Here is a 13,463-nt window from a genome sequence, read left to right on the forward strand (position 1 = left end):
ATGCTTTGCATGATTTACATTTGAACAATTAAAATTATTTAATAAATTAAAATCTGGATATTGTCACCAGGGGAAAATAGTTTTTTCTAGGTTTTCTAAATCTGGAAATGGGTGCTTTAGAGGTGATGTTCATGCCTTAAGAAAACCTCTCATTTTCAGTGGAAAAGAATTTGGTGTATCAAAATCTGTCAAACGCCAGCATAAATGCAAGTTTAGTATCCCGGGTAATCTGTCAACTGTTGAGTTCAAGAGTCTGAGAACCACTGAGAGGGAAGGATGTTCTGTGCTTAACCACTGTCCGCCCCAAGTCCCCAAACACACTTCCGTTAGATCGAAGTTCTTGACACTTAATCAGGTTTCTCATCGGTGTGAACTTGCTCACGTTGAACAATGTGCGAGGCACAAGCACAGGCTTTCCCGTATTTTTCCATTCACGAGTTTTTTCACCAGCTGGAAATCTTTAATGTACAGTAAACTGCAGCCACGACGAAAGTTTTCCACAGATCTTTTACATTCATGGGGCTCCTTTCCGTCATGAATTCTCTGGAGTAGAAGGCACATGTTTTTCATGAGTGGGCATTCTCTATAGCTGACTGCCTCACACCTAAAACCGAAATGTATACCGTGGTTTTACACCTGCGAAATCTGGTCAGGGCGCCTCGGGGCCCCCTGCTGGAGAACGAAGAGAATGCAGAGCTTGGAAAATGTGAGAACTCTGCGAAAACAGAAGGGCTTTCCCATACACACTGCACTCGACTTACCTATCCGGAAACAAAATGCCGGCGTTTCCCTTGGTCTCCCACTCTGGCCTGACCCTTGCTAGCACTTCCTCGTCCTCCTAACCTCTCGGGTGCTGTACGAGGGCTCCGCCCTGGGCTTCTCTCTTCTGCCTATCCCCATTTCCCTGGTGATTTCACTCAGCCTCTTGGCTTTGAACACCATCTATTTGCTAAAGCCTGCAATTTACATCTCCAGTCCGTACCTCTCCCCTGATTCCCTGACTCACGAATTTCCACTTGGGCGTCTCATAAGACCCGCAGACTTAACATGTCTAAAAGTGAGCCCCTGGCCAATCCCAACTTGCTTCTCCCATAGTCTTTCCCATTTCAAGGAACATCCTTCTAGCTGTTCTAGCCAAAATTCTTCCCTCTTCTGTTTCTTACCTCCCACATCCAATCCAACAAGCAAATTCTGTTGGCTCTTCCTTCAAATATATACAGAACCTGGTCATTCCTCACTTTCCACTGCTATCAGTAGATCATGGCCCAAGTTCTATCTTCTCTTGTCTATCATTGCACTAGCATCCTAACTGGTCTCTGACCTTCCATTCTTGCATCCTTATTCCCAGTGGTTCCCCATCTCACAGAGTAAAAGCCAAAAGCCGTTATGGTGACCTGCAAGGCCTTCAGACCCGCTCGCCACAGAGCTCAGTGATGGCAACTCCTCCTCCTCTCCCCGGGCTCACTGCACTCCAGCCTCACTGGCATCTATGCTGCTCCTGCAAACTCCAAGCACATTCCTGCTGTGCACGAGCTGTCCCCCGGGGGAAAGGCCTCACCCCCAGGGATCTGCACACCTTACTCCCATATTTTTATCAAACCTTTGCTCACATGTCACTTGGCAGTGAGGCATTCTTTGGTCACCTTAGCTAAAAGTATACTTCCTTGACATTTCCTATTCCCATTTCCGACTTTATTTTTATCTTTGTTCTTATCGCCATCTAGCATAGTCAATTTTACTTACTACTTTTACATTTTACTTACTACTCTTGCTTATTTTCTGTCACTCCTTCATAGAATGCAGGCTCCACAAGGGGAGAGAGTTTTGTCTACTTTTTTCACTGTTATATCTCAAGTGCCTAGAACAGCATCTGGCCCATAGTTGTTATTCAATAACTATTCACTGCATAAATGAATAATTTTAAAAAAATCAATAAAAGCCACACAATATAATGTATCACAATAAATAATAACATGTACTGAGATTAGTCATCAATAATCTGTCTTCCTATATAGATGAGAATCTTCCAAAGGCAGAAATTTTATTTTACATCTCTTTTCGTTCTTAGGGACTGGCATAGAATGTTACATATACAGCAATTACTCAATAAAAATATTTGACAGAAAATTTTGCCTAAAGACAAATCACTGGAAGATAAAAATAGAACAGAATAATTATCTAATTCAACAATAGACCGGCATATAAGAAAGAATGGCTCTAAAAGTAGTCTTTCTCCTCTAATATTTACGAGTAATAGCTTTCAGTGCTAACTTAGGACATCCGCTCCAAAACTGATCACAGATTGCCATGAATCGAGATGGCTATCAGGCTTGCTGTCAAGGATGGTAGGTGAGGACTGGCTCTGGGCCAGATACCTTGGCCACCTCATCTTAGTGTCTTTGAGACCAGTACTTGGAGTGCTGGAGATATGTAGCAATTTACTATATAGTTCTCTCTTTTATAAAATGGCAATAACTCCTCAGACTATCATTACACTTCCTCAAAATCAACTGAAGTTTGTGGGTCAAAGCTCGTCAGAGGTTCCTAGAGTAGTGACAGAGAGTCATAAGCATAACATTCCAAATAATGACAGCAAAGGAGTTGAAAGGTGACTCTGAGCCAGTCCAATTTACATAAAACTTGTATGTGAAATATAAACTGGCAATACAAAGGTTACACCCAGACAGGTTTGCAGTATAATTCAGGGCAACACCTAAACTGGTTTCAACACATGCTAAAGAAGTATAATGGAAATAAGATGAGAAGAAGATTTTATTTCTCCAAGTATGACTCCTTGGAGAAAAGTGTTTGCTAACCTGACTAATTTCTGGAAAAGCAACAGCTGTTACAGGATAAAAAGAAAAATAAAGGATTCAAATTCTGACCAAGAATTCTGAGTTCCGTTTAGAATATGAAGAGAAATGAAGAGAAAGGCAAAAATAAACAACAAAAAAACCCAAACCTTAATTTTCAAAGATACAACCAAAATCACAGAATAACCACATTAACCGACGTAGAGACAATAAATGGTTCTTTTCTATTTGCCTACCAAAGGTCTATGGCTCACTGTGTAGGCTCGCTAAGTAAATAATAATACAATACAAAGCACTTTTTACTTTTAAAATCCTTTCATTATTTTATTTAATCTTAATTACATTCCCTTAAAATTACCTGATCTAATTATCTAAACATCCGCTGGCAGGCAAGCAAGACATGAAACGAGATACATCTGGGAGGACACAGGAAGAGATGCTTTGATATCGACCTTCATTTCTTTAGTGTACAACAACTCGTGGGTTTTTCCGGTTTCCCTCTTCTGTCACCCACTCCAACTATGGTGCTGAATATAACTCACGTGGGACATATAAAACTAGCTCAGCTAAACTAGCCTGATCCGACACTGTATTACACAAGACAGCATCAGTAGCTGTGTGAACAGGTCACAAAACACTCAGTACTAAGTTTCTACATAATACTGGCTTCCTAGTGACTCTCGGTATTTCAACAAGATCATCTAATGGTCTTTCGAAATTTAAAGCCGAGCAGTAAACTCAGAAACAACACATCATCCAGCTTGCTAGGACTGTACAGCAAACTTAACAACGCTCAGATAAATTTTATCTCTGTAAAATAACTTTGCTGCCACTTGGTTATAAAAAAACGGAACTTTCTAATGACCTTTAACTCTTGGTTAAGATATATTTCAAGGAGCTTCCTTAACTGGAGATGCAGGATGTTTTGTTTTATTGTAGCACTCAATAACAAGTCCATAAATTACCAGATAAAAGCAAGGAACAGCTTTCCTTTTATTAGCTTACCCAGTTTAGCGGCGCCCTCTGGTGGGTACTCAGGAAACTGACCCTCGGAAGGGACACTGACAGTTCTCCTCAGGCATCGCCCTTTGGTGGAATCTGTCTGCTGCTCCTGTCCTCCCTCCACAGGCATCTAGTCAACCAAAAGGAAAAGAGATGAAACTTAATAGTCAGCTCACCATAACTACCTTCTGGCTCAATGATGTTTTCAGTTAATAAGACAGGACTTTGTAATCAGCGGAGCAAAGTAGAAAAAATGTAGAAATAAAGTATATACAATAGTAAGGTATTACCAACCACTTTTCAGGAAGCTTTTCTTTAAAAAGAAAACTGAGAGATCAGGAAAGGTGAGCATGCAAATGAGCTTACTGGAAATATGGACAAATCGCATCCAGGTGTGCACCTGCTTTGGGAGCTCGGAAAACTAAATAAAATGCCCACACAAATAAAAGATCCTTTTACATCAGAAACTGGTTCACGAGCTCCAATTCTGCACAATGCTCAACAAGGTAAATGGAAATAAAAGTCGACCAGAAAGACTCAGCTCCAAAATTCTCTTAAAAGAAGATTTTGTTAGATAGTAGTAAAATCACCCCCTTTCTTCAATTTTAGAATTAAGCACTTAGAGATAGTTAATAAAACACATTTTCAGTGCAAACTTATATACTTACATAAAATAGCATATTTTCTCCCAAAAGTGAGTTTAGTTTTTGAAATCCTAAAAAATGTTTTTTTCTGGCATAACTTCGGAAGCACACCAAGTGTTGTTTGTATATGTGGTACGAGAGCTATGAATGGTACGAGAGATCTCTAATACCAACAACTATTTTACAGCTTACAAGTTACTGTAAAGTAATGAGATGGCGCTGAGTTCCTTTCACAATGAGATTTCACTAGCAACCTTTACCGAAACTAGAACAGTACTGGTGACATCCAAACTAATTTGGCAAAATATGTCAGTAAATAATCATAGTTTCTAATTTCTTATGGCTCCAATACTGAACTTTTAACAAATTGCAAAAATAATGACTAGCATTAAGTTCTTACTATGTGCAAGGCTAAGGAATTTATGTGTGTGACACTGTGGGGGAGCCATTATTATTATCCCCTTTTTACAGATGAGTCATAATTTATTTCTACAGATGATTGCAATGAACACCCATCGCATCAACTGATCCAGAAAAATGGATATGTGTATGCCTGCGGCTTTGCCTCAGTAATCTGACTCCTATGACTGGGGTCAAGGGGATGGCAGCAAGGGAAGCTTGTTACTGAGAACCTGCAGAGTAAAGTCCTAACGTCTTCATAACAGACTGAAAACTTTCACTTGTTGTGGGACCAAAAATTCCCCGTTTCCTCATTAGCATAACTATGATTACTGCTTGCACATTGACAAACGAAAAGGCAGAATTAAGAAAGGTCAAACTCTAAAAAACAAGAGGAGACCAAATAATAGCATCAGTAAAGACACGGACTCCTCCAAAGGCACCCTGTAACTTAAAACTTTACAAACAGTAATCTAAGTCACCCATCCCTTTCAGGATGAAAATTATATTATCCCTACTTAAATAATTAAAAGAATAGCACTGAGAGGTCAAATAACTCCCTTGTAGTAAGAAAGGCAGAAATGTATCCTCTACCTGTCTTAAAAGTAGAAAAGAATGGGGGTTAATTTGGGGAAAAAAGTTTTTATTTTTGAACAAATAGATGAACCTAAATAAATATAACTATTTCCTTCATAGTTCTAAAAATGCCTATTATCTGAAATAATGAAGGCCTATGCCATAAATAAACGATAGTAGTTATTTTTGATATTATATGATCTTTTCTGTGGAAATTTATAAAGGCCACATTCGGGAAAAAGTAAGAAAAGGCTTCTATTATCATATACTTTGTCTCTGCCATTTCTAAGGAAAGGATAAATAAGTTATCTCTTCTTATTTGGACCTAAAATGCACTCACAATTATTTTCTCAAAGTTTTAATGAAGACTCCTCATTTCTTAAAATATAATCAAAGGCTTCCTTTAAAGTATCGCTCTTACAGGTTAGGGCAGTTCACCTCTGACTCGAGACAGTGCTGACTTTGATTCTAAATCTGCGTTTCTTATGAACATTTTACTTTTACAGCACTATCGATTGCTTCTTACCTAAAATATTTTGACAAGATATTGATCTCCTTGAAAATTAGAGGGCTCATATTTCAAGGATCATCAAACAAACCAAGCTGGAGCTCACAAATCTTAGTACACAGCCAAAGAAAATCAGTTTTAGACAGTCATTTTTAGAAAAGCAATTTTGTTCATTCTGACTCTTCTAATTTAGTTTACTAGTTCACATTTATTGTTTATACTGAATTACTCTTTAAAATTTGTATATCTTCCAGGTTCTACAACATAAAAAAGAAAAAAATTTTAAGTCTTTTTAGCCTTGTACTGTTCTTTGAAGTCCTCTTTTTCCCCAGGGAGAAAAAAAAAAAATCAAGCACTTTAATTTACGCCATTTCAGACGAGGAAAGTGGAACCAGTAAGGAGTAAACGGCATCTAAGACATGCGAATCACAATGTTAAACTGGACCTCTGCCTCTTAGTCCTCGTTAGTGCTAAGCCACCCATGACAATGGAAAAGCAACATGCACAAATAAATCCAGCTACTTAGAAAACATTATATACACATGCACATATGTATATACGTGTGCATGTATGTATATGTATGTATGTTATATATATGCATAGGCATATCATTTTCTACAAAATCGCCTTCCCTTTAATTTAGAATTACATAGAAATTAATTGCAATTTCAATCTGAACACATACAGATTAACTAAAATAGTCAAGGAAAGAAAACCAAGATTATGCTACCTAGCAAAAGGAAGCTCTTCTCAGTTATTTCCTTTCCTAAAGAATGCTTAAATGATGTTCAAGTCTCCGGTACCTTTAAAAGGACACAAAGAACGCATGTGATGGGGGAAGGTATCCCTCTGCTTCATCCAGGGCAGAATTCTGAATTTATCTGTTATATAGAGCTTCCGCATAAGTTTTTCCACAAAGAAAGAACTCTTCTGCTAAAAAGGTAATTTAAAACTGCTAAACTCCCTAATATAGTATAGCAGGTTTACCACAGTATGTGTTCAGCTTCAAACTTTACATCCAGGGACAACCCAATTGCTTGCACTTCCTTCCTATAGTCCCTACTCTGTAGTTGAGAGCCTTTGCTTAGTCTGTTCTTTTGGCAGGAACTATTTCCCCTTGCTCTCTCTTCTAGTCTATCCCCGCCAGGTAAACTGTTTACCTTGCGCTTAGGACAGACAGGGCCTCTTCCAAGAATCTTCCCTGTGTACCAGCCCCCGATGGGAAGGTTAAGGTACCCTCCCCTGATGTTCCTCCAGTAACAGAACTTTCTCTGTCACTACACTTATCACACTGAATTATAATCATTCCTTTGTGCAACTAATTCCATTGAAATTAACAGCTTGTATCTTACCCGTCATCCCCAGACCTTAAAATAGCTCCGACCCGCAAATGAATGAATGAATATTTAATAGGTAGAGATGGTGCCATTTTAAACAAAGGAAAAAAACATAACATCAGCCAAGAAGTTGGTAAGCATTGGACTTCTTTGTTTTATTTTGGAACAGGGAGTAGGCCAATCTAGCTAGAGCCTTTTGATGCGGGGCGGGGGGGTGGGGGGGGGCGGCGGCGGCGCGGGCCGAGGGCCGGTGGGGGGCGCGGGACACCAGAACACATTATGATCATGTTGGGAGGACTTTAACACCAAGCCATGCATAATTCAGGAAGCAATGGGAAACCATTCGACTTTTTGGATCAGAGGAATGGTAGGTAGTCTTTTAATTGGTCTGTCTCCTTCCTATCGCCCCCTCTTCTAATACATCCTACAGATTAATATTCATGACACATAACTTAGATCAAATCCCTTCCTTTCCTAAGCTTCCTTTGGTGATTACCCATTGTCAATAGCATCTTAATGACAAAGACAGTCCTTTAGAATAAATGGATTTCTTTCCTTTATTCTATCTCGTTTACTCATGCTATTTATCAAATGCCATTTTTAAATTATTTGTCTTATTTCCAAAACTAAATTTGCTATGAGGAAGAGAGAGGAAAGAACTGTGTCTTATTCTTTATAACTTGTAACACATGAATGCACACACAGGGACACATTATGTACCTGCTGAATAACTTGAAAGTGGTTTTGAATGCAATGTGCCACGGGGAGTTTACCCCAGGATAAGTAACAGCTGATTTTTAGCTGTTTGCACAAAGCCTAACTGCTATTTTCATTAATATATCTGAGTGTAAATACTGCTTTTCAAAAGCAAGAAAAATATTTTTAATTATTTTTAAATTGCATTATTACTACCTTCCGCCTGTACGCTGTCATCCAGCTTTAAAAATTCCAAGTACTGAAAGTAGAGTCTGAATGATGAAAAATGGAGCCCCATTTACCCTTGCTAATGGCTTGTTATTGCCAAAAGAAACTCACGAATTCAGCTCTTTTGTACTTTTATACTGGCTGCACCTCAGAGAGGTTCTTGATTGTCTTCTCTACCATTTCCCTCAATTCCTTAATCTCTAGTTTACTTGGTCTTATCTCCTGCAAGCAAAACGGAATTCGAATGGCCGCCCACGCCCTTTGTAGGCTGGCTCGGTGCCAGGCCAGCTGGGCCTCTCCTGGCGACCCGGCAGGGAAGCCTATCTCATAACACACAAGCAATGTCTATCTGGCACAATTTACATGAAGCAATTCACGAAACCAATGAGTCATTTCTCAAGGTGATACCCCTGGCAGACTTCTCTCTCAGCATCCTGCCCAGATCCACCCTTCTGCCACGTCCCCAGTCGGTAAGTGGTGTGTTTAACACTCTCCTCATGTGCATCCCCCACGCAGACTCCTTCCCATTTCCAACAGGAAACACGCAGCGTTAAGAGAGAGCATTAAAAGATCCCACGCACTGAATCCATGCATGATAGGAGACTCACATAAGCCTCCTACATTCCAGCAGTGCCTGGCTAAGGATTCAGCTTAAATCCTTAGCCAACCCTCTTAATTGATCTTTTTAGCATAACAGTAAACACCCCCATGACTAATTGATTAAGGTTTAAAACAGCCTTTCAAGATAATTTTAGCAGTAAATTCCTTAAACTCCTTGCTTCAAGGAATTCTAAATTGTTCAATGCAAAATTCCAAGGGTAAGAGTTATAATAGTGGGGTGAAGAGGGATAGCATATTCTGGCGCGCGCACGCGCACGTGCGCACACACACACACACACACACACACACACACACACACACTTCTAATTTTTTCCTGTAATGAAAGTAACAATGTTAAATTTATTATTCATGCGGTGGGACAGCAATGGCTTAGCAATTTCTTATCCTACAGACTTAATGCAGTTTTTCCAACTTAATAAAGACAGAACACCCCTATCTCGGGGCATTAAACTGTTTTTGTAAACTGTTTTGTAAATTCATCATCCTTTTGTCATCCCTTACTCAGTCTACTGTAGTAATTTTGCTTATCTATTTCCTTCCAATACTGTTCACTCAATTTTTCACATGATCAACAGAGTTACTTCTCTAAAAAGCAAATCTGATCATATTAGTGCCCTGTTAAATACCTTTTCATGGTCTAAATCATTTCCAGAATAAAGTCCAGATTCCTTGGCATGGTCTCCAAGGAACTTCATTATTTGATTCTTGAAATCTATCACTTTTCCTCTTGCAAACTACATTCCAAGAATTCTTAACATTTTGCAGTTTCCAAAGAGAGAAATGCTTTTTGACTCTGTGCCCTTCCTGACACATACGTGGCATGTCCTTCCCTTCTTTTCCTCTAGGTGAGCTTCTATTTGTCCCTAAAGACGTGACCTAATCATAAATGTCTCTGTAAAACCTTTTTTTGGCATTCTCCACTTCACACAACCCTCTCCAGGCAACATCTCAGTTAATCATTCCCTTGTGGTTATATTAAAATCTTAAAAAAAACAATTTACTGAGGTTAAAGTCGCTTAACATAAAATTAACCATTTTAAAGTAGATATTTCAGTGACAAGTAGTACATTCACCATGTTATATAGCCACCATCTCTATAGTGTTCCAAATGGTTGTAACTTTTAATTCACTGCAATGTGTCCCCAATAAAACCCCATCTTCGCAACCACAATACCGCACACACGATAGATGTTCAATAAATAAAGATGGAATCACATACTCAACAACAGCAAAGCGTTTTATGGATTATTTTTTTCCTCTTTTATAATCCAGTTTTAGAAAAAAAATGTCCTGGAAAGATTTATGACACGAAAAGAAAAGATAGAAGAGGAGGTTCATCTACTTTCAAGTTTATACTAAGGAAATGGATATTCAGGAGTCAAAGTTTATAATGTGGCTTTTTCAAAAATTATTCAACAAATATTTATTGAGAATTTACTTATGTGTCAAGAACTCTTCTAAGTACTGAGGGATATACCATTGAACAAAACAGACAAACTCCCTGGCCCAAAGCTTACATTTCAGTAGGGGAAGAAAGACAATAAACATAATAAATTATATAGCATTTTAGGAGGTGGCATATGCTGTGAGGAGAAAAAATTAGAGTTAGGTAATTCGATCAGAAGTTCTGGATGGAGATACGGGAGGGGTTCCAGGTTTAAACACGTGGTCAGGGTAGGCCTTAGTAAGCAGGTAACATGTAAGCAAAGAGCAGAAAGAAATGAGAGAGTGAGTAGTGCCAATACCTTAAGTAAAAAGCCAAGGCCAAGGCTAAGTAAGGCCTTGAGGCAGGAACATGCCTGACGCGCTGGAGAACAGTGCCAAAGCCAGAATGGCTGGCACACATTAAGCTGGGGAGAGTTCTGGCCTTTGAAACTTGGAAGGATAGATTAGGGGCTCGGTGTGGGGCATGCTGGAGATGACTATTACATATCCAGTTTGAGGTATTTAATGTGTAGGTGGATATGTAAGTCTAGAGAAGAGAGGTATGTAGGTTTGAGATGTAACATTAGGAATCACCAGCTTTAGAGGGTGCTTATAGTCGTAAGACTGGATGGGACTCTTAAGAAAGTGAGGTCCAAGGGTGAACTCTGTGGCACTCCTCCGTAAAGATTTCAAAAGAAGAAAAAATATCTGCAAAGACGACTCAGAAGGAACTGCCAGAGAGGGAGGAGGAAAACTAAAAGAGCACGGTATCACGGAAGCCAAATGAAGAAAGTGGTTCTAGAAGGAACACGTGACCAGCTACATCAAATGCCACTGTCAGATTAAGTAAGATGAGAACTGAGAAGTGACCACTGAATTTAGCAATATGGAGTCACCAGTGAGCTCATTAACACGAGCAGGTCTGGCAGAGGGGTGTCAGTAAGAGTCTGGTTGCAACAGACTTCATTTGTTTCATTATGTGGCATACTTTCCATGAACACGGACAATTGTAATTTTTTTCCTTCTTTTCCTATGTTATAATTATTCTGTGTATATTAACTGAATTGTATTTCCACTCGTTAAATCTAAAAAAAATTGGCTTTGTATTTTTGTCTTTTTAAATTTTCATTTTTTAAATTCATTTTGTTGATGATGAGGTGGGGGGAAAAATGGTCCTTTACCACACTTAGATTGAGACACACCAGTCCAGGAGAGCTAGACAATAATTGGACTAGGAAAATGTTTCGTGATTGCCAAGTAGCATTAGGGGCTCACATGAGGTTTGCAGCTATTAGTTTAAAGACCATCAGCATGGTGGAGTGATTTTTCTCCAGATAAATGCTACACAGAAGCAAGGCAGGATGGGGGAGAAGCAGGATTTAACTGCGCTATCATATCACACTGCCAAATGAGTATGATGATGCCAGACAAAGGCAAGGAATAGTATGCAAGGCAATGATGAGAATGACCATAAAATTCCGGCTAGGTGAAGAGGGATGAGAGGACATCAGAGGTAGAAGGGGTAGACAAGGTGAGAGGGTCAGTGGAGCAGAGGAGGAGGGCTGAGGGGTTGCTGGAAGGAATGAGCTAAAATGACAGGAGATGACGGCATAGGGTAAGATGCACACAACTGAGCATGTGCAGACGTGGAAGTGGGGCAGGGGAGAGGAAAAGACTCTTGGAGGACAGGAGTTCAAGGACCTGAGAGTCATGAACTGGAAGAATCATGTCTCTGGAGACTGGAATCATCACAAATTAAGGCTAGAGTCATGTTAGAGCTCGTGATAATGAGCCAAGAGCAAAAATCAACAAAAGGAGGAGGAGACATGAATTGGGGTTGGAAGATGACTACAACATGAGGTTCGGAGTTTGGGCTTTTTGGGAAAAATGAGGGGGAATAGATAGGAGGCAGCCCTGAAAGGAGAAGGCGCCCACCACAGGCAGCATTCTCTGAGGGCCGTGGGAGAACAGCTGTCACTTGACAAGACCTCACAGGAGACAGTGTCCTCGGGGAAGATGCAAGTTCCCATAAGACCAGGACGTTAAGGACTCCTTCAGGAAGCGGTGGCTCAAACAGTTGATTTTGCAGCTGATGGATCATAAGCTGCAGAGGGCATAGTGAGAGTTTCAAGAGGTGGCAAAGGATGAGTGGGAGGCAGGGACAGAGTCGTATGCAGACTGTGGGAAACGAGAGGCTCCCTGGATGTCTAGGGCTACGCACGATGACTGGCATCGACAGGGATAAGTGCACAAGACATTGTTTTAGAAAATCATTCATCGTGGACAGTTATTTTATGATACAAAAAGGGACCCAGGCCTAGATTACTTGATTGGTTAGAAATGTTCAATTGATAGATTATATCTGGGTTCTGGACAAGGCATGCTTCTTGACCTTCTGTCATCTGTCTTTAGGCTGTTAAACTTCTTACGGGACTCAAGAGCATAAAGATGGCAAATGATCTGTTCACAGCACTCCTTATTAACAACTCTGAAAAAGGACTGCTGACAGAGTAGGTTGGTTGAAATGTACATTTTGAATTATCTGTTTATTCAAACTGGATAACTAGAAATCTTCTATACTAATATTCGCTCTACCAATTTAAATTATGTACCTACTTAATAAAAACACAGCAACATGTACTAGACTGCTCCAGAAAAGGCTGCCCTTTAAAAAATTATTTTAATAAAATTAAATTTAATAATATTAAAATATTATTTTACTTACTAAAATTGATATTCTATTTACAGATGTCTGCTTATTTTATATATATATATATATATATATATATATATATATATATATATAAATAATTTTGGTAATTAATCTTTATTCTTCATTGAATCAGACCTTTCTTCTCCTCTCCTATCATTCCTCTTCTTTGTCAAGATCGTAGTCACTCCTTTTTTTTTTATGCTGTAGAGGTTGGGAATAGGATGGTCTTATGGCCCTACCAATTCAGAATGATAACAACTGTGTTAAATCATCAATAAGCAAATAAATTATTTGGATGTGGAAGAATTTGCACACTAACAGTTTGAGGAGTAAAGTAGTAATAATATACGATAAGTTCAAGAGTTTTTTTTTGTTTTCTTTTTTTTTTAATTTAGAGAGGGACAGAAAGTTTACCTAGAACTAGAACTAATTACACACTGTCTGCCTCTCCAGATCTACCTTCTGCCCTTTTCTCCTCTGCCGTGTGTTTCAGGGAGCAAA

The 13,463-nt window shown here is 39.2% G+C and overlaps 1 protein-coding gene across 1 annotated transcript in view; it reads right to left on the minus strand.

Annotated features, from left to right (window-relative positions):
- Positions 1 to 13,463, minus strand: part of RASAL2 (RAS protein activator like 2) — a 252,763-nt gene that overhangs the window by 123,612 nt on the left and 115,688 nt on the right. The window contains exon 3 of the mRNA XM_011361240.2: positions 3,819 to 3,945. Coding sequence (XP_011359542.1) covers positions 3,819 to 3,945 — 127 coding nt within the window. The remainder of the gene's footprint in view (positions 1 to 3,818; positions 3,946 to 13,463) is intronic.

The sequence above is a fragment of the Pteropus vampyrus genome, unplaced genomic scaffold, assembly GCF_000151845.1.
Source record: "Pteropus vampyrus isolate Shadow unplaced genomic scaffold, Pvam_2.0 Scaffold65, whole genome shotgun sequence".
In the NCBI taxonomy this organism is placed as follows: domain Eukaryota; kingdom Metazoa; phylum Chordata; class Mammalia; order Chiroptera; family Pteropodidae; genus Pteropus; species Pteropus vampyrus.